We start from the raw sequence: 19,245 nt of genomic DNA, 5'->3' as shown, positions 1-19,245 counted from the left end.
AATCAGCAGTGTGCATCATTGTTTAAGAAGGTGAATTTATCTAGTCTTTAACTAATAATTCTATTAAACGAGACACAACTAACTCCTAAGACAAATGTTATTATAAAGTTGAAGTACCACTCAACAACAACTTTGCTTTGAGTGCCTCTTTAATTTTAATATCACATAAAGTTAAATAAATCAGGGATCTTAAGATATAAGACAATGGCCGATAAGTTGATGTACATCCCCAATGTAGAAACACAAAATTACCCCTTCTTTAGAATAGATTAGTGGTTGAAAAGTTTGGACATTCGTCTTAATGAATCAAACAATCAAAATTTAATATAAGTCTCCAAAGTTTTTTAGCCAACGAATTAGAAAACATTCCATGATACTTTGGGGACCAAGTGTAATAAAGAGCCAAATGTCCTTTCCCTCCCGGGTTAAATCTTGAATAAAACTTGCTGGGCTAATATTAGGTACACTCAAAAAAGTAATATTCTAATTTCTGACTGTTGGACTAAAGAATTCATAATTTACATAATTGAATATTTAATTAACAGACGAAGTAGAACGATGTCTAGATGTCCGTCTGAAGCTTAAGATCTTGATAACCGATGAACCGATTGGGCTCTGTTTTTTATGGAATATAGCTACTGGTCCTGAGGAGGTATCGAGCTATTTTCTTGAGGGGTGGGACACCCCAATCTCCCGTAAAATAACTCCCAAAAATTGGGCGGATTGCCAACCCTAGTAAAAATTATTCTTTATTTTGAAAAATACAGAAAATAAAATAAAATATTTAATTACCTTTTTAGCATGTTTTATAAAGTTATTGTTATCAGAAAAATCAATGCTGGAGCTAGGTTGTCCATCAGTCAATCTAAATATTTGTAAGAATTAAATTAGTTTCACCGTCCTTTAAAAGGAATGATGTTTGTAAATGGATATAGAATGTACGTGGATAGTATGGGGAAAAATTGTCGTCAATTTAGGTTGCTAACATGGATATCATTTATTGTTCAGTTCGTTCATCCAGTAGGAGCAGTAGAATAGTGTGATGGGTGGTGTGTATGGGGCGATCGTTATTTTGGCCAGCTAAAAGTTTTACTTTATTAGAGTAAATGATAGTCTGGTGTAAGACCAAAGTAATAATAAATCAATTTAAATATATCAGACAAAAATTTCTTTTACGCCCTTTCCTCTTTTTCCCAAATTAAATAAAAAGCTTCCCATAATTCATCGTAATTGGCCCCATTTAAAAGTAATACAAATTAATACATCTTGAAAGGAAGAAAATTTAGCGTTCGACATTGTCACAATTTTGGACAGAAGCTGAATTTTTAAGGAACAAAAATGGCAATATCCATGAAAGCAGCATTGCGGAGCCGTTTAATTTTGATTCGGCTCAAGCTCCACCCTAAAATGAAGAAAAACTCAACATATTTTTCTGCCGAGTCTATTTTTTACTTTTAAAGGTTTACAATTTTTTATAAAAAATGGACTTGAAAAACTTAAAAGGGGCATTTACACACGACACAACAGAGTTACCAAATTATAATTAGTAAAAAATCTCTTTTTTTAGCTAACCCGGAGCCGGAGCCGTTTTTGAACGAAAATAACGCCTCCGGCAAAATATGGCGGCTTCACGGCTCCCGGCTCCGGCTCCACAACGCTGCATAAAAGCGAAGCTTAAAAAGAAGGTTGGACGAACGAATATTAAGTGTCAGAACTTAATAAGAAGAATTTAACTATAAATTGAATGTGAATTTGTTGGAAAATATATATAAGATACTTCTTAGGTCTCGATTAAAAAGATTCTACACCTTGTACCTTGTTGTTTTAGAAATCATTATTCCAAAAACCAGATGAAACATACAATTTTTTTGGTCAAAATAGTTAAAGCATATTTAAAATTGACTTAACATTTCTGTTAACGATGATAGAGTTGATACGATTTCTAAAACGTTCCTACCTGTAACATGAATCATCATACAAAGCATAATTAATAGGTAAATTCTATCATGCATAAATTAAAGATAAGAGCTATCTGTTCCAGACTGCCGGACAGACAAAACCTAACTATAGAATAGCTTTACCTTTAACAACAATGCCGGGGAAATTCATTAACAAATATAAATTTTAAAATTCCTATGAATTCATAAAATTCTGGAAAACTTTTTTAAAACAAAAGAATTCATGAATATAAAATATTTACGTATAAAATTTTTTTTTTGTCTTCGATTTTCAATAAAGAAGAAAAGTGGAATAATAGAAATTTTCATAAATGCGCGCCGTTTAAAAAAAAAAGTTCAAGATATTTTTATACTGATGGGCCTGTGATTTTCAGGAAACCATCATTTTTTTACATTAAATAATAATACAATTTTACTTGTTCCATAAGGGGGTGGGGGGGGGGGGGGGTAATGCAACCATTTAGTAATCAATGTGCAAATTGCATTTAGAACCCGAATTTCGTTATGAAACTTGGCATGAGTTATCCATGGTAGGCTCAGCTGTTTAGCCGTTTGTTGGCATTTTTGGCTAAGTCGCCAGCCGTTAGCCGTTACTTTTCAAACTTTTTGTTCGATCATGGAAAAAAAGACCTACCAAGGATTACTCATGCCAAGTTTCATAACGAAATTCGGGTTCTAAATGCAATTTGCACATTGATTACGAGAGGCGTTGCTACTAAAGACCTACTCTACAAAACATCTACCCCTACAAAAGACCTACTCGTCGGTTCTACAAAAGACCAACGCCTACAAAAGACCAACGCCTACATAAGACCTAATCTAACCTAACTTATATATAATAATGTATGAATGTTTATCGTACATTAACTTAATCATATTTTAGAATCTTGTTGATTTACAAAAAGTGGTTGGTAGATTTTTTTCAAATTTTAATGTTTTATTTTACAATATTTAGGTAAGGTTAGGTTAGGTTATAGGCAAGGGGGCCGAGCGCCCGCGGCTAGGCAGGCCAGGGGGCCGAGCGCTGCGGCCATGTATTGATTATGTATTACTTTATTAATAAATTTGATGTTTATATAACAATATATATTCGTAGGTCTTTTGTAGAGTAGGTCTTATGTAGGGGTAGGTATTTTGTAGAGTAGGTCTTATGTAGGGGTAGGTCTTTTGTAGAGTAGGTATTTTGTAGCAACGCCATTACGAGATGGTTGCATTAGCCCCCCCCCCTTATTTGAATAGGTTGCAGTTTCCCTTAAGAATATGGGAGGTAAGCCCATAGGAATTAAAATTGGTTAAGTGCTCCACAAGGCACTTTCAATAAAATCGCCGATAGGTCAGTAAGGGTTCTTATTACTTTGTAATGATACTTATCGAATATAAAAAGTTGAAAATCATAAAACATCAAACAAAACTAAAACCAATTTTATTTCAAATAAAATAGTTGCAAATAATCTTTAAACTTAAAATAACAGGGCCAATTTTTCTAAATGGAGCGAAGCATCGGCTATCTACAGAAACTGTGAAAAAGTAAAAAAAACTAGTGAATCATTCAGTAAAAAAATAATAATAAGATAATAATAGTAATCATTTTTGAATTACTAATGATCTTCTACAAGCATGGTTTACTTGTGTGTTTGCACAAGTTTAGGAAGAGAGTCTTTACTGTCTATCTTGCTGCAAAGTTATCTCCTACCGCTACTGCGTAGAATTTTCCACTGTATATAGCTACGTAGAGTATAAACCACCAGCTTAAACCAACAACGAAATTAATTCGAAAAAAAATCACGAAACTAGAATGCGATTTTTATATCTGCTCTCCAAATATTATTTTAGATTTATTTATCGTTTTGGTTATACCTTATACCTCATAAATACACCCCTGTCCTGGATAAAATGTTTATTTAAAAAAACATGCGCGTTCAGTTTTTTTCATTTCCTGATAAATTTTTGTCCCCCGATTCCAAAAATATCTTTCCCGAAATCCTAGCTGTTCTATAAGATCTCCAAAACTGCAAATTACTTTTGTCACTGATTTTTCAATAATTTTTTACATAACTAATACGAAATTTTGTTCAAAACATGTTTTAGTGAACAGTAAAAAGTGTCTAACACACCTTAGAATATACATTACTTGAATGCCAACAAGACCTAACAGAATCAATAAAAATATACCTGCCCTTTTGACAGCTATTAACCCCTACAGATCGGGGGGGGGGGGGTCATATTGACCCCCCCCCCTCTATTTTTTCAATGTCATTTTTTTTGTAGGTAAGATAGAGAGTTGTGACTTCATGACTTTTTAAGTTTAGTAATTATACGTCGGCAAGAGTTGATTTTATTAGGATATCTGGTCTGTGTCGGTTGTGGTGTCCGGTCAAAGTCGGTTGGGTAGCACCAAAATTAAAAATAAATTCTAAATAATTCTTAATTTCTACATTATGACTTTGTATATAAGATAGAAACCTAAAATTTTTTTGTTGAATACTGAGATATCAATGACCTTATGAGAAAAGTGGTGTTATGACCGTTTGACCGCACCCTGACCGACTTTATGACCGATTTTTGTCCGGCTTTTACTACAGACATATATCATGAATATCGTGGCTTCTATTACAGCTAGAGACCTATAAATTTTTTTGGTAAATCCTTGAGCAATAATAAACAGATAAAAATATCAATTGGCGCCGCCAACCGCCGTAACCGCTGAAAATGGCGGTTTCCGTTAATTGCCGTTTTTTGGCAATGATCAGAAAAAGTAATTTGTTTGTTATGAAAAATAAAAGTTCGTCCTAAAATTTGGTCATCCTAGCTGTAAAATTGGCCGCTCTACAGCTGTTTTAAAATTTAGCGGCTGGCCGCTAAAAAAGCGGCTAAGGAGCGGCCTGACTGCTATGACTAGAAAAAGTAATTTTCTCTAAAAATACACATGAACCACCAGAAAAAATTTTTACGTCTTTATCTGTAACAGAAGCCGAGATAGAGGGGGGGGTCAATATGAACAAAGTTGTAGAACTCGCCAAGCCTAACAATAGTTGTAAAATGAACTGTTGCAGCAGTGGCGGAGATTATCTTCGTCAAAAATATATATAACAGTGCATAGCAATGTTGTGCCCTTTTTTTGGACAGGAAGGACTCATGTTGTTGTGCTTTTCCAATAAATACAAAGTTGTAGAATTTACTAGGCCTAATAATAATAGACATTATTGGCATCCATCTAGGACACACTTTTCTGAGAAACTGAAAATTGTGAGTTTAACGTGAATAACAGTCAACACAGTGATTGGTAGGTTCAAATTTTTATCTTATTCTGTCCTCATTGGTTTGTTAGTTTGTTCAGACCACACCAATATTATTGCATCCTAAAAACAATGGAGAACATCATTGAAACTTGGACAAATAGACACAAATGTAGTCCTGTAATCTCAGAGAACATCTGGAAAAAGTTACAAAGATCACAGAAACTCTTAAACTCATTACTGTTAACCTTAAGATGGACCCAGAACAACATATACATCAAGAAACAAAAATTTGACCAATCAAAAAACATGTCTGATGTTCAGGTCCCCCTAATATGAGTCCTTCTTGTCATAGAATGGGCACAACGTTGCTATGCGCTGTTATATATATTTTTGACGAAGATAATCTCCGCCACTGCTGCAACAGTTCATCTTACAACTATTGTTAGGCTTGGCGAGTTCTGCAACTTTGTTTTTCTTAGTCAAGTCTGAAAAACTACTCCTTCAATGTCTTTTCTAGTTAAAACCCAAATTGGCTCTGTTTAACAGTTAATAACTGTCAAAAGGGCAGGTATATTTTTATGATTCTGTTAGGTCTTGATGGCATTCAAGTAATGTATATTCTAAGGTGTGTTAGACACTTTTTACTGTTCACTAAAACATGTTTTGAACAAAATTTCGTATTAGTTATGTAAAAAATTATTGAAAAATCAGTGACAAAAGTAATTTGCAGTTTTGGAGATCTTATAGAACAGCTAGGATTTCGGGAAAGATATTTTTGGAATCGGGGGACAAAAATTTATCAGGAAATGAAAAAAACTGAACGCGCATGTTTTTTTAAATAAACATTTTATCCAGGACAGGGGTGTATGAGTTTTAATCATATATTCCTTGGAAAACTTGAGCTCGTTTATAGACATTTATTTCCTATATAGATCTGACATGGATCTTAAAACAATTAAGCAGGCCGTTTTGTACATGTTAAAAATTGGAAGATTTCATTAAATAAAAGTAATCGCAAATATACTTAGTAAATGATTATTAAGTTCTGACACTATACAAGTGTTAATGACCGTTTGTCCTACCGTTTCAGTGCTTCGTTTTTATGGATGTTGTCATCCTTGTTACTTCAAGACTGGTTCTTCAAATTTAAATCCCATCGCTCCAAGCTTAAATATAGAGTTGCTTTATTGCATACAATGTTTAGTTTTTAAATCTTTAAGTTAACAAGGATGACAACATCCATAGAAACATGATATTTAAAAAAAAACATTTTTTGGATTTGATTATAGAGATGCTTTGCTCATAGCAATGTGCTTTGTTGTCCTAGGAATCAGTATTCCAAAAATCAGTCTAATCGGATTATTTTATCACATAAAAATTTGTTGTTAAAAAAGTTAAAAATTAACATGTTTATAATGGACGTACGGACTTTCTGGTAACGATTATAGAGTTGCTTCGCTTTCTATTTTTTACCTGACTCCTTTCTAACTTGTACTTAACTGCTACAGGTATCATCATGCAAAGTTTAAAATCGGTAGGACAATTTTAACATGCATAAATTAACAGTTAATAACTGTCAAAAGGGCAGGTATATTTTTATGATTCTGTTAGGTCTTGATGGCATTCAAGTAATGTATATTCTAAGGTGTGTTAGACACTTTTTACTGTTCACTAAAACATGTTTTGAACAAAATTTCGTATTAGTTATGTAAAAAATTATTGAAAAATCAGTGACAAAAGTAATTTGCAGTTTTGGAGATCTTATAGAACAGCTAGGATTTCGGGAAAGATATTTTTGGAATCGGGGGACAAAAATTTATCAGGAAATGAAAAAAACTGAACGCGCATGTTTTTTTAAATAAACATTTTATCCAGGACAGGGGTGAATAATAGCTTGGATAAACGGAAATTCTTTAATTATAGAGTAGATGAGCTACTAAGAATTGTCAAGTTATTAAAAAGTTTAAATGTGAAATTTTAACAAAACTGTACAATTACAAATTTTTTGTTTATATACATAGGTGAAAGATAGGTGAAAGAATTTTATTAATCCTGACTACAACGTTCTTATAATAAGTATCATTTAGAACATAACAACTAAATGAAGTATGGGATCTTTTTAAGAAAAATACGCCATGATAATAAGTAATAAAATAAAACTTTTTGTAACTAGAAATAAACGAGTCTTCTTATAAGCCAGGGAATTCCATCTTTCTTTCAATCAATAACTTGCATTTGGTTATTGTAAGAAAAAGTAGTAGAACAAGGATGATAAAATCCATAAGTAGCGAAGCACAAAAAATCATGCGAAGGAATAATAAAAAAGAAAAGAAAACAGAATATGCAAGACATCAAAGATAATTACGAAAAATAAAGTTTATCTCATTTGAATCAAAACCAACAGACAGACGGAAAGAACAAATTAAAGGCTAGATGCGCATGTGTCATAGGAATCTTCACTGTAAATCACATTAAACCCATAGAACTAACGACTGACTGACAGACATTAAGTGAATTATAAGTAGCTTCGCTACTAAAAAGATAGTTATGCCGTCTATATTTTTTACGCGACTAAATCCATCCCAACTTTAATATATAGAAATAAAAAAACTTACCGGCACTTTGCGCATGAGAAACCATACAGTGAGGATGGATATTCAATCAAATTCATCTGCCGAACCTTCTCTCGAAGTTCTTCCTTGCTAAAATTATATAAAATTAAATGAAAACGGCCAATTTAAAATATCATATTCTGTGAATAGCTCACGTATTTGGAAAAAATATCTCTATTTTTGCTCTACTCTAACTTCTTTTTAGATCCGAGGGTAGTCGACAATTCACTTTGTCTGTTCGTCAGTCCGTCCGTCCGTAATGATATTTACTCGGCTTCTAATAAAGCTAGACCTCCGATTTTAAGTAGCAATATCTTTAGCGTTTTTGGTCTGATTTTTATGAGTAATACTATCAAAATTAGTTTTCCCGTCATTCTAATGAATTTCTGTGTTCATATATGAAATGACAAGTAACTTCATTTTTATTTTTCAAATATCTTTTTATTTTCTCTGTTGCTATTTAAGATGGATTCTTGATTTTTTTGTGAAGATACCAATGAGAAATTCAATCTTGTCACAACAAAAAAATATTTTAAAAGAAATAACTTCCAGCAAAGTTAAGAAACTGGGGATTAATATGCGATTAGCGTTTAAATGAGAATAAAGAATTTAGGATCTATTTTTTTGACAGAGTTATATTTATTAAGATAAGCCATGATTAGCCTAAATCTTTATGTAAATTTTTACAACTGGAATTTTATATTAAAGATAAAACTTTTCCATTAGAGAACTATAATTCAATCTACTGGAAATAAAATGTTAAAGACGACCAACCCTTTAAACGCAAGACCTTTGCCTGAAAGTCCCTACTAAGCTAAAAACAGCAGAGGAAGATATTTTGACTCGTAATATGACTCTATTTTTTCTATAGAGTCTTAAGTTCATACACGCATCTTAAAGCTTGTTTGATAACAATTTTCTACGTAACAGAAATCAACTTTCAACAATAACATTATTTTTGAAAATATAATTCCTTGGACGATTGGGCTTAACTGTAAGTATTCACATATCAAGCATCCTGTTACAATTTTGTAACAGACAATTGCACTGATGTAATTAATTTACACACCTCAAGTTTTTTTTAATACATGAGATTAATCCCCTTGAACGTACAGAACCCCTCATTTTACCCCCATGAAAAGAAAATGAACTTTACCTGAAATTCATGTTTGCCAGTTTTTGAACAGCTTCGTGTATAGTGTATACCCAGGTATCTGTAGGAACCTTCACACAGAATGCCTGCTCAGGATGACGGGACAGGTGCTGATTTTTCATTTTCTACGCAAAGAATAATATTATTAAATAGTAGTATTGTTTTTATTAGGGATGGGAATCCGTCGAATTTTTGGGCCGGATTCGGATTCCGGATTCTGAAGGAATCCGTCAAAAAAAGTGACGGATTCTTGCGGATTCCGGATTCTTATTTTTGGCGGATTCCGGATTCGGATTCCGGATTCTAGCAGTATTTTAAAAGGCCGTCCGTCACAGAGGGATAGCTTTTTTCGTTAATTTATCACTATGTTACTTGGTTGAAGCCTTGATTTGTTTAAAGTGTTGACTTCCAGCATAACTAAAACATTTACATCACATTAGTAATTATTAAAAGGGAGAGGTCATTTTAAAGTAAATCCCGTAAAGGTGTGTGTTATAAGGCCTAAAAATAGTAGTAGAACGATAAGGTGCTCTAGATATATGTATTTTTTTTTTGATAACCGTACCTGGATTATCTAAAAAAAATACGAAATTTCTATCAAACGCTTTGTTTGGCTCAAACTGACAAAAATTAAAAAAAAATATAATTATAATAATAATGTTTTCTATAGGTACAAGGTAAAAGTTAAGAACAATCTATACCATTAAACAAAGGAAGAAGTCATTCTTTACAGGTTGATTTATTATAATTATATTTTTTTTTATTTGTGTCAGTTTGAGCCAAACAAAGCGTTTGATAGAAATTTCAGATATTCCAGGTACGGTTATCAAAAAAAAAAAAAAAAATTTCTTCCCTATTGTTCTATTCAATAGGAAATACAAATATATAGAGCACCTTATCGTTCTACTACTATTTTTAGGCCTTATAACACACACCTTTACGGGATTTACTAGAAAATGACCTCTCCCTTTGTTATATAGAAAAAAATTTAAGAGGGAGTTGTAAGAAAAACTCAAGACGGTAATTTTAGCCTACCAATTTAGAATCCGGAATCCGCTATAAAAAACGGATTCCGGATTCGGATTCCAAAATTGGCCGAAAATTGGGCGGATTCCGGATCCGGATTCCCATCACTAGTTTTTATAAAATCAATAAATCAGCTAAACTGTGTGTAGCAACAAAAATCTACTTCTATATCTACGCTTTATTAATATTGTTTTGAGAACCTTTTTGTTTCGTACATTTGGGTAAGTATAAAAAAAACTCGAGGGAAAAAATGTGTAAAAAATCAAAACTGAACTAATATTCCCTACAATCGAGCATAATCGTCATTGTTGGGTATAAGATAAAAACTTGATCTGTGAAGCCTGTAAAAAGTACGACGTAATCGGAATACTAAAAGATTTAATTTTCTACATCATCAACTTCTTACAAATTGTTTTTTTTTTCTACCAAAGTTAAAAATCAAGAGGTCACTCTGAAACTTAGTTTTAATCTGATTAAAGCAATGGGGAATCACATAAATCTTGGTGAGGTTTGCACAATCACATGAATGACCTATAAAAGCCTATTTCAACAAAAGATTGAAAAGTAAATTTAATTTTTGTAAGTAGGTACAAAATATTTTTCTAAAATAAAGTGTATCTGTCTTTTCATTGAAGTTCCCTATTTTACACAAACACACTCTCATCTTTAAGACAATTGAGAAAAAGAGTATCCCATTAAGTTTTTTTCTAAATTGTCAAGTCATGTAATGTGATGTCAGGGTAAGTTAGTATTGGTCAGGATAATCATTAGCTTTGTTTATCTTGTTACAATAATAAAAAAAACTTCCGCAGTAACGCAACACTTGGCAAAAATAAACAATTTCAAATTTATTTGCGGCTTCATCCCTAGCCTAAGAAAATAGCCAATGAAAAACTGTTAATTTCCAATTGTATACCTAAGCTATAAAATTAACATAAACATCTAACATCTTAAGTATTACTTTATTTGTTTAGTTAATGAAATGTATTTTTTTTAAAGGGGTAGTTGCACGAAATGCATTTAAACTTGAATTTAGAGAACTGCATATTTTTTCTGTTCAATAGTTTAAACTACATCTAGGTATAGGACATATAATTTAATGAATTTAAATTTTCTACCAGGTAGTTTTGAAAATATTAAGACTTGAAAATCTTATTTATTTGATTTATGCAACATAAAAGGCTGTCCTGTTTTCATAAAAACAGCATAATGACTATTTTGGTAGTACCTAATTGATTGCTATTTATTGTAATATAAAATTATACATGTTAGATGGTATTCTTGTAATTTATGCTTGCAATCAAACTTGTTAAATGCACTTCATGCAACTATCCCTTTTTTAAGAATTCAATCTTGTAGGAATGTATACCTTTTGTCCCAAAAGGTATAATGAAATAAGATTAACCTTATTTCATTAGTATTCATATTTAGGCATTGTACCTGCACACCCAAGGAAAAGTCTATCCTTGTCAGAACCCTCAGTCAAACTTACCTACAAGAAAAACATATCCTGTATTATGCAAACGGCTCAATTGTGATAGTCTTATTTATATACATTTGGTTTAATCTTTATATGTTTTGGCAATTAAGATATTTTTATTCACCTTTCAAAATTAAAGTTCTTTTCTATCTTTTCCAGATATTACTGGAGGGTTAACGTTTATATTGTGATAACCACATCCTTTACAAGTAATCTTTAATACTTCCAGAGAACAATGTTAGGTTGCAGCTGTACAGTCCTTGGTTGATACACAACAATCAACAAGGGTAAGTACAGTTTCTTTCAATGGTACCAGAGCTTGTGAAAACTAATTCACTCTGCTTGCTACCTTTGGACAGTAACAAACATTCTCTAAAAATATCTCTTAAGTGAATTAACGGTCACCCGTAATAAACAACGGTCACCCGTAAACAAACACCGGTCATCCGAAAACAAATAAGAACGGTCACCCGTAAACAAGCAACGCTCATCCGTAAACAAATAACGGTCATCCGTAAATAAACAACGGTCATCCGTAAATAAACAATGGTCATCCGTAAACAACAACGGTCACCCGTAAACTAAGACGGTCATCCGAATAGTTAATCTGATTTATCATAAATTGAAATGATAAATCATTAACACAACGGTTTCCCGTTAAAATAAGAGATAAAAAGGAAGTAACATCCACACACCTTACAAAATGTCGATTCAAAAAATGTTAGTTAACCCTCCGGACTTAGAAGAATGTGAGAGTTATGCAGAGTTCAAGAGGCGGGTCAATGCATGGAAAACTATCACCCATGTTCCAGAAAACCAACGAGGAGCAGTGCTAGCCTATAACCTGACCAACAAATCCAAATTTGGTCCGGATCTTCAAAATCATGTGTACACAGAACACAATGAAGAAGCATTAGGAGATGATAAGGAAGGAGTTAAGAAAGTACTATCAGTCCTAGATAAATACCTAGAAACAACTGGCATAGGAAAAGCGGCTGAAGTATGGGATGCTTGACTTAAAATACTTGAACTGAGCGGACGTGTCGTAAATGTCTCGCTTTTAATACATAGTTCAAGCCAGAAGGGACAAAATTTGTTTTAAAAAATGTCGGACAAAAACCGTTTTGCAAATCTTCCTATTGAGTTGACAAGTGAGGATATCTCCAAAGATATCATGGAGGCTATTACTAAGCTTACGGAAAAACAATCCTCCGACCACAAGCAAGTGATGGATAAGCTCAACAGCCTGGATGATTTAATACAAAGGGTCCATGTCCTTGAGGAAAATTACAAGAAGGTTCTACCCCTTATTCAAAAATTTCCACAAATTGAAAAGGATATTAGCGCCATAAAGGTTGTTAACACAAATCTGAAGACAGAGATGGAGAGCTACAAATCTGAAATCAAATTGCTAAAAATCAAGCTTGATGACAGAGAACAACACAGCAGAAACGAGTGTGTAAGAATCAATGGTGTACAAGTTGATAAAGATCAGGAAAAGTCCCTTGGCCACAATCAAGCAGCCATGAAAGCAGTTGAAGAGGTCCTCAAACCTCTGCTAGAGGCGAACAAAAACCGTCTCAAAATGCCCACTGAACCAGGTCAATTCATCAAAAATGCCCATATTCTGCCTATACCGAAAGACAAGAATGGATCATACAAAGTTCCACCTATAATTGTAAGGTTCCATAGTCGCCCATTGAAAGATTTTATCCTCTCAAACAAAAAAAATCTGCCTATAAGAGAAATTGACGTCAAAAATGGTGTAGAGAGATACTCGATAAGCGCCGACCTCACCAAAATGAGGTATGATGTAATGCAGAAACTGATCAGAAGTAAACAATTCTCTAAATGCTGGCACCTGGATGGTAGAGTGATCAAATATATTAAGAACGAAGGAGACAGGATACAATCTGTGAAGTTTTTTGATAAATCATGCAATGAACTAATGAACAATTAAATAGTGCTCAAAGTTAGTATATATAATAGTAATTATGACCTAATCTTAACCTTCTAAATTAAACTAGTAATTGAATTTTATTCAAAATAGTATTTCTCGCTATTTTTTTTCCCCTCAATTTTTAAAAATGTCCTTTCATACACCCTAAATATCTTATTTCAACAGGAAGTTAAAATATTCTCACCCCCTCTCTCCTTCCCTTCCTTAATAAAAGTTCCTAAGTTTTCCCACGCAAAATTTTACAACATTTTTTATGTGCTATTTTTTTCTTTAAATTTTGACATTTATTAATTATCTAAATGAATGTTTTGCTGATAAATTAAATAGTGCAAATCAAAACGAAATTGAAAGCCCGTATCTCAGTATAGATTTAAAATGTTCCTATTTTGACAACACACAACTCATTAATAAATTTAAGAATTGCAGGAAGATAAAATTCTTAAGCTGGAATCTTGGTTCCTTACCCTCGAAATTTGATGAATTTAAAGAATATATCAATTTTCTTCTACAAAACAACATTTATTTTGACATAATTTGTATTCAAGAAATATTTTCAATTATTGATCAAGATCTATATAAACTTGAAAATTATAATTTTGTATTTTCATCTAGAAAAAAGGGGAAGGGAGGGGGAGTTGGAATCTATATTCATAAAAAACATAGATTTACTGTAATTGATGATTTATCATATTTTGAAGAAAATCTTTTTGAATCTTTAACATTGAAAGTTATTACTGAACAGAAAAAAAGCAATATAATTAGTTGTGTCTATCGTCCTAATTCTCCAATACAAGGCATGAGTTCTAATGATCAGATGGAATATTTTATTGATAAAATATCAAATTTACAAGCAGCAATGTCATCTTATAAAGGTGACTCTTACATCATGTCTGACTTGAATTTAGATCTCCTTAAATTTGAATCTCATTTAAAAACAAATGATTTTATAGAGAACACTTTATCTAACGGGTTTTTGCCTTTAATTACTAAACCAACTAGAGTTACACATGCTTCATGTACATTGATTGATAATATTTTATCTAATTCTTGCAATAATACATTGGAATCTGGCGTTATTCTGAACTCAATTTCTGATCATTTCCCTATTTTTCATGTTAGTTCTCAAACACAAAAAACAGAAAAGCCTAAAACATTTATCAGCAGGGATATAACAAGTGAAAAAATTATTCAATTTAATGCAATGTTAAACACGAACAACTGGGGTAATGTTCTTAATGAATTAAACCCACAAATTAGTTTTGAAAACTTTCATGAAGTATTTGATTGTGCTTTTAATTTACATTTTCCCATCAAAGAAGTTAAATTTAATAAAAATATTCATAAAATAGAGGGATTTATGACGGGAGGGCTTATGATTTCTAGACGAAAAAAACTTGAGCTAGGGACAATTTATTCAAAAAATAAAACACCAGAAAATAACATTGCATATACAACATATAGGGACATTTACAATAAGGCAATAAAAGATGCAAAGAAAATTTTTTACAGGGAACAACTTAATCAAAATAAAGAAAATCTAAGAAAAACCTGGCAAACTTTAAGACAAGTAATCTCAAAATCAAATGACAAGACATCGTGTATAGATGAAATAATTGTCAATGATACATCTTACAGTAATAATCATGATATTTCTAACAAATTTAATACTTATTTTACTTCAATTGCTGATGAAATTGCCAGCCAAATTAACCCTTCCCCACTTAATCTGTGCGACTTTATTCCTGATACAGACAGTGTATTTAAGCTAAGAGAAATAAATATTCATGTTCTTTTTAATTTAGTGAAAAAAATGGAAAATAAAAAGAGCTCTGACATGTTTGGATTATCAAATTGTTTATTAAAACAAATTATAAATAGTATTGCCGTACCTCTTGTTCACATTATTAACCAATCTATTAAAACAGGTCAAATTCCTTCACAATTAAAAATTGCTAAAGTTTTGCCAATTTTTAAATATAGTAACAGCTCTAAAATGGATAAATGTAACCCTGGCAATTATCGTCCAATAAGTTTGCTACCTATTTTTTCAAAATTGTTAGAAAAAATTGTATCTGAACAACTCACAAGATATCTTGAATTTAATCAAATTATCTATGAACATCAATATGGATTTCAAGCAAAAAAATCTACACTACATCCTATGATTCACCTTTTGAATTATCTGGGACAAGCAAAAAATGAAAATTTAATTACTATAGGGGTATTCTGTGATCTTGCTAAATGTTTTGATACAATTTCGCATACAATTTTATTAAAAAAACTTAAAAAAATTGGTATACATGGATTAGAATTAGAATGGTTTAAAAACTATTTAAGTAATAGAAATCAGTTTGTTTATACAAATGGCGAAAAAAGTGATTTATTAGGAATCAGCAAGGGTGTCCCACAGGGAAGTATTTTGGGCCCAATTTTGTTTCTAGTTTATATCAATGATATTAAAAATTGTACTAGCTTAATGACACTACTCTTTGCAGATGACAGTAATTTTTTGATATCAGGAAAAGATTTGAATGAGATAATTGAAATACTCAACATTGAACTTAAAAATATCTGTGATTGGTTTCGTTGCAATGAAATGTCTCTTAATCCAACTAAAACTAAATTTATGATCTTTAATAAAAGGGAGGATTCCATAACTTGGGACCAAATTAAAATTAAATTAGATTTTAATAATGAAAATGAGAATGATACAGATAAAATTAGATATTTGGGTTATATCAACCAACAGAGTGAAATTCCTGCAATTAAATTTTTGGGTGTGTTTATTGATTCTCAACTTAACTTTAAATACCATATTGAATATTTAAGGAAAAAAATATCTAGAAGTTTGTTTTTAATCAATAGAGTTAAGCATATATTATGTGAAAAATCCTTAGTAACACTATTCCACTCTTTTATAAATAGCCATTTATTGTATTGCTTGCCAGCATGGAGCTGTGGCTTAGAATCATCTATTAAGCCTTTAGTAGTTCTACAAAAAAAAGCTATTAGAATTATACACAAATCCGCTTATAACAGCCATACGCCACCTTTGTTTAGGAAAATTAATGTTTTGCCTATTAAGGAGCTATCTATTTATACAAAACTACTATTTTTTTATGATTTTATTCGCTGGAGGCTACCAAATTCTTTTGATGGTGTATGGATTAGAAATAATCTAAGAAATCAGAGACAACTAAGAAATTCTAGTGAGTTTTATATTCCAATAGCCAAATTTAAAAAAATTGAAAGGTTTCCATTATTTTCATTTCAAAGACTATGGAATAATTTTTGTCATGAAAAAGATCTTTTAAATGAGAATATTCCTAAAAAAACATTTGCATTAAATCTTAAAGATGAACTTTTTAAATCTATATGTAATATTGAAGAATGTAATGAATGTACTTAAAATATATTGATTTGCCTGGATTTATTAAAAACCTTACATTATTAATTACAGAAATGGTTTTAAAATTTAAGAAAAACTAGCCTTAAAATTTGTTGTAACCCTTCTTTCCTTCTCTCTTTCCCCTGTCCATTTAATTTTACCTACATTTATTTTGACATTATTATTTCTTATTTTTCTTATTATTTTAATGCCAACCTAAAAAAGGCAATGCAAACATCTCGGATACGCATATTCCTACTTTTAGGGAAGCCTAATCAGTGCCACACATAACATCTAGTGTTAGTCATGCAATTTAAATTTATAAATATTATGAAAAATTGTAAAGTACACCTGGTACTAAGCAGTAGCTTGGTGTACTATTGTATGTACTGCTTCGTAAGACGGGGCGTAATCTGTCACTGAATAAATGTTTTTTTATGTTTATGTTTATGTTTTATGTATGCTTTCATAGACATCCAAAGAAAGCCTAGCCAAACCATAAAGCAATATGTAGGACACTATGAAAAAGTCCTTAAAGATTATGAATCAAATATAGGGCAGCTGTCTCAAAAAGGTAAAGCTTTGCACCTTTTAAGAACAGCCAAGCTCTCAGATTCACAATATGAAATGATAATGGCAATGGCTGGAAGTCACGAAGAAGATAAACTCTTCGATAAGATCAAAGATGCAGTAATATGCCAGCTGACTGACAAAATCAATGATATCAAAGGACAGTCCCGAGAAATCAGATCAGAAAATGCACTACTGACTGACAACCAGGACATATCCTCATCTATGAACAATCTAGATATTGATAACATAGATGAAGATATACTTGCTGAAGGTCATGCCATGGCAGCCAGCTTTTATAAAAAGCAAGCATGGCAAAAGAAACAGCAATTGCAAAACCAACTTAGGAATCAATCAGGAAGCAGACAACAGCAATTCCGACAAGGAACATACCGAGGCAGGGGTACATACCAACCAGCCTCTAACACATACAATTCACAACAAAGTAGATACAATAATGATGGCCAAAGATGTGATTTTTGCAGAGCAAGATCACACAACATCAAAGATTGTACCCAATACAAAAAGGCAAGAGAACAATTCTTTAGCAAAAAGAAAAACTCTGGTGCAGGTTTCTACTCTGTAAATTATGCAGAAGAACAAATAGACCAAACAAATGAAACGTATGAAGAAACACCAGAAAACAATGATGACGGACACAATGAACAAGGCAGTATCTTCTTATCAGAAAACTTCTCTGATTCAGAACTCAGCAGATTCACCGCTAAAGCTCTAAACTGTGCAGCGCTAGACACCTGCTGCAGCCGCACAGTTTGTGGAGAAAAATGGCTGAGTATTTATCTCAAAAGCTTACCTAGTCATCTCAAAGAGAAAGCTATAGGCCCTCTTCCTGCTAACATAAACTTCAGATTTGGGAACAATCAATCCCTGACAGCCAATGAGCTCTGGCAACTCCCAATTTACCTAGGAAACAAACTCACGTCAATAGATGTGTATATTATACCATCTGACATTCCTATGCTAATGTCCAAAGCAGATCTACAAAAATATGACGCAATATTGTACATGTCACAGGACAAAGCAAGAATCAATGGACAAATGGTGGAGCTGAAAACAACCTCAGCTGGCCATTTCATTGTTAACTTACTTGAAAATGGAGAAGCAGGTGATATCCTATACGTGGATGAATTTTTTGCAGTAAACTTGCTGACTGCAGATCCTAAAACTCAATTTCAAAACTTGTGTAAATTGCACAGCCAAATTGGACATCGTCCTAAACAGGCTTTCATAAACCTGCTGAAACATGCCAACTCATGGGATCCATCTTTCTCTGCCATGATTGACAAAATCATTAGCAACTGTGAAGGATGTATCTTGCGACGCAGCAGTCCGGACACTCCTGTTGTAGCTCTAACAATGGGAAAAGATGTCAATGATGTTGTTGCCATTGACCTAAAAGTGCTCAGGAATGGAAAGTACATTCTGTACATGGTCGACACTTTTTCAAGATTCACCCAAGCAAAGATCATTCCCAACAAACAACCAGATACCATTGTAGATGCGATATTTGAAAAATGGATCTCCTGGCTGGGAACCCCAACCAAATTTATCCATGATAATGGAGGGCAATTCAACAATGAACAAATGCTCTACCTATCGACCAAACTTAACATAGAAGTATGCAGTACTGGGGCTAATTCTCCATGGATGAATGGAACATGCGAGAAAAACCATGAAACAGTAGACAACATACTGCAAGCCTTACGGCAAGATTTTCCAAAAGTGCCATTGGAAACTCTACTTCTATGGGCCCTGGTAGCAAAGAATTCCTTGCTAATGGTACAAGGATTCAGTCCTTATCAAATAATGTTTGGAAAGAATCCTAAACTGCCAAACAT

At 32.4% G+C, this 19,245-nt stretch overlaps 1 protein-coding gene across 1 annotated transcript in view; it reads right to left on the bottom strand.

Annotated features, from left to right (window-relative positions):
• Positions 1-19,245, bottom strand: part of LOC145316841 (uncharacterized) — a 29,902-nt gene that overhangs the window by 4,172 nt on the left and 6,485 nt on the right. Inside the window, exons 7-9 of the mRNA XM_080157590.1 lie at positions 8,966-9,087; positions 7,813-7,899; positions 793-865 (exon numbers count right to left, since the gene is read on the bottom strand). Coding sequence (XP_080013716.1) covers positions 793-865; positions 7,813-7,899; positions 8,966-9,087 — 282 coding nt within the window. The remainder of the gene's footprint in view (positions 1-792; positions 866-7,812; positions 7,900-8,965; positions 9,088-19,245) is intronic.

Source organism: Acartia tonsa, chromosome 4 (assembly GCF_053477335.1).
Source record: "Acartia tonsa isolate MP-2025a chromosome 4, ASM5347733v1, whole genome shotgun sequence".
NCBI lineage: Eukaryota > Metazoa > Arthropoda > Copepoda > Calanoida > Acartiidae > Acartia > Acartia tonsa.
Note: the sequence above shows the minus strand (reverse complement) of the source record. Positions and strands in the feature narration are given on the sequence as shown.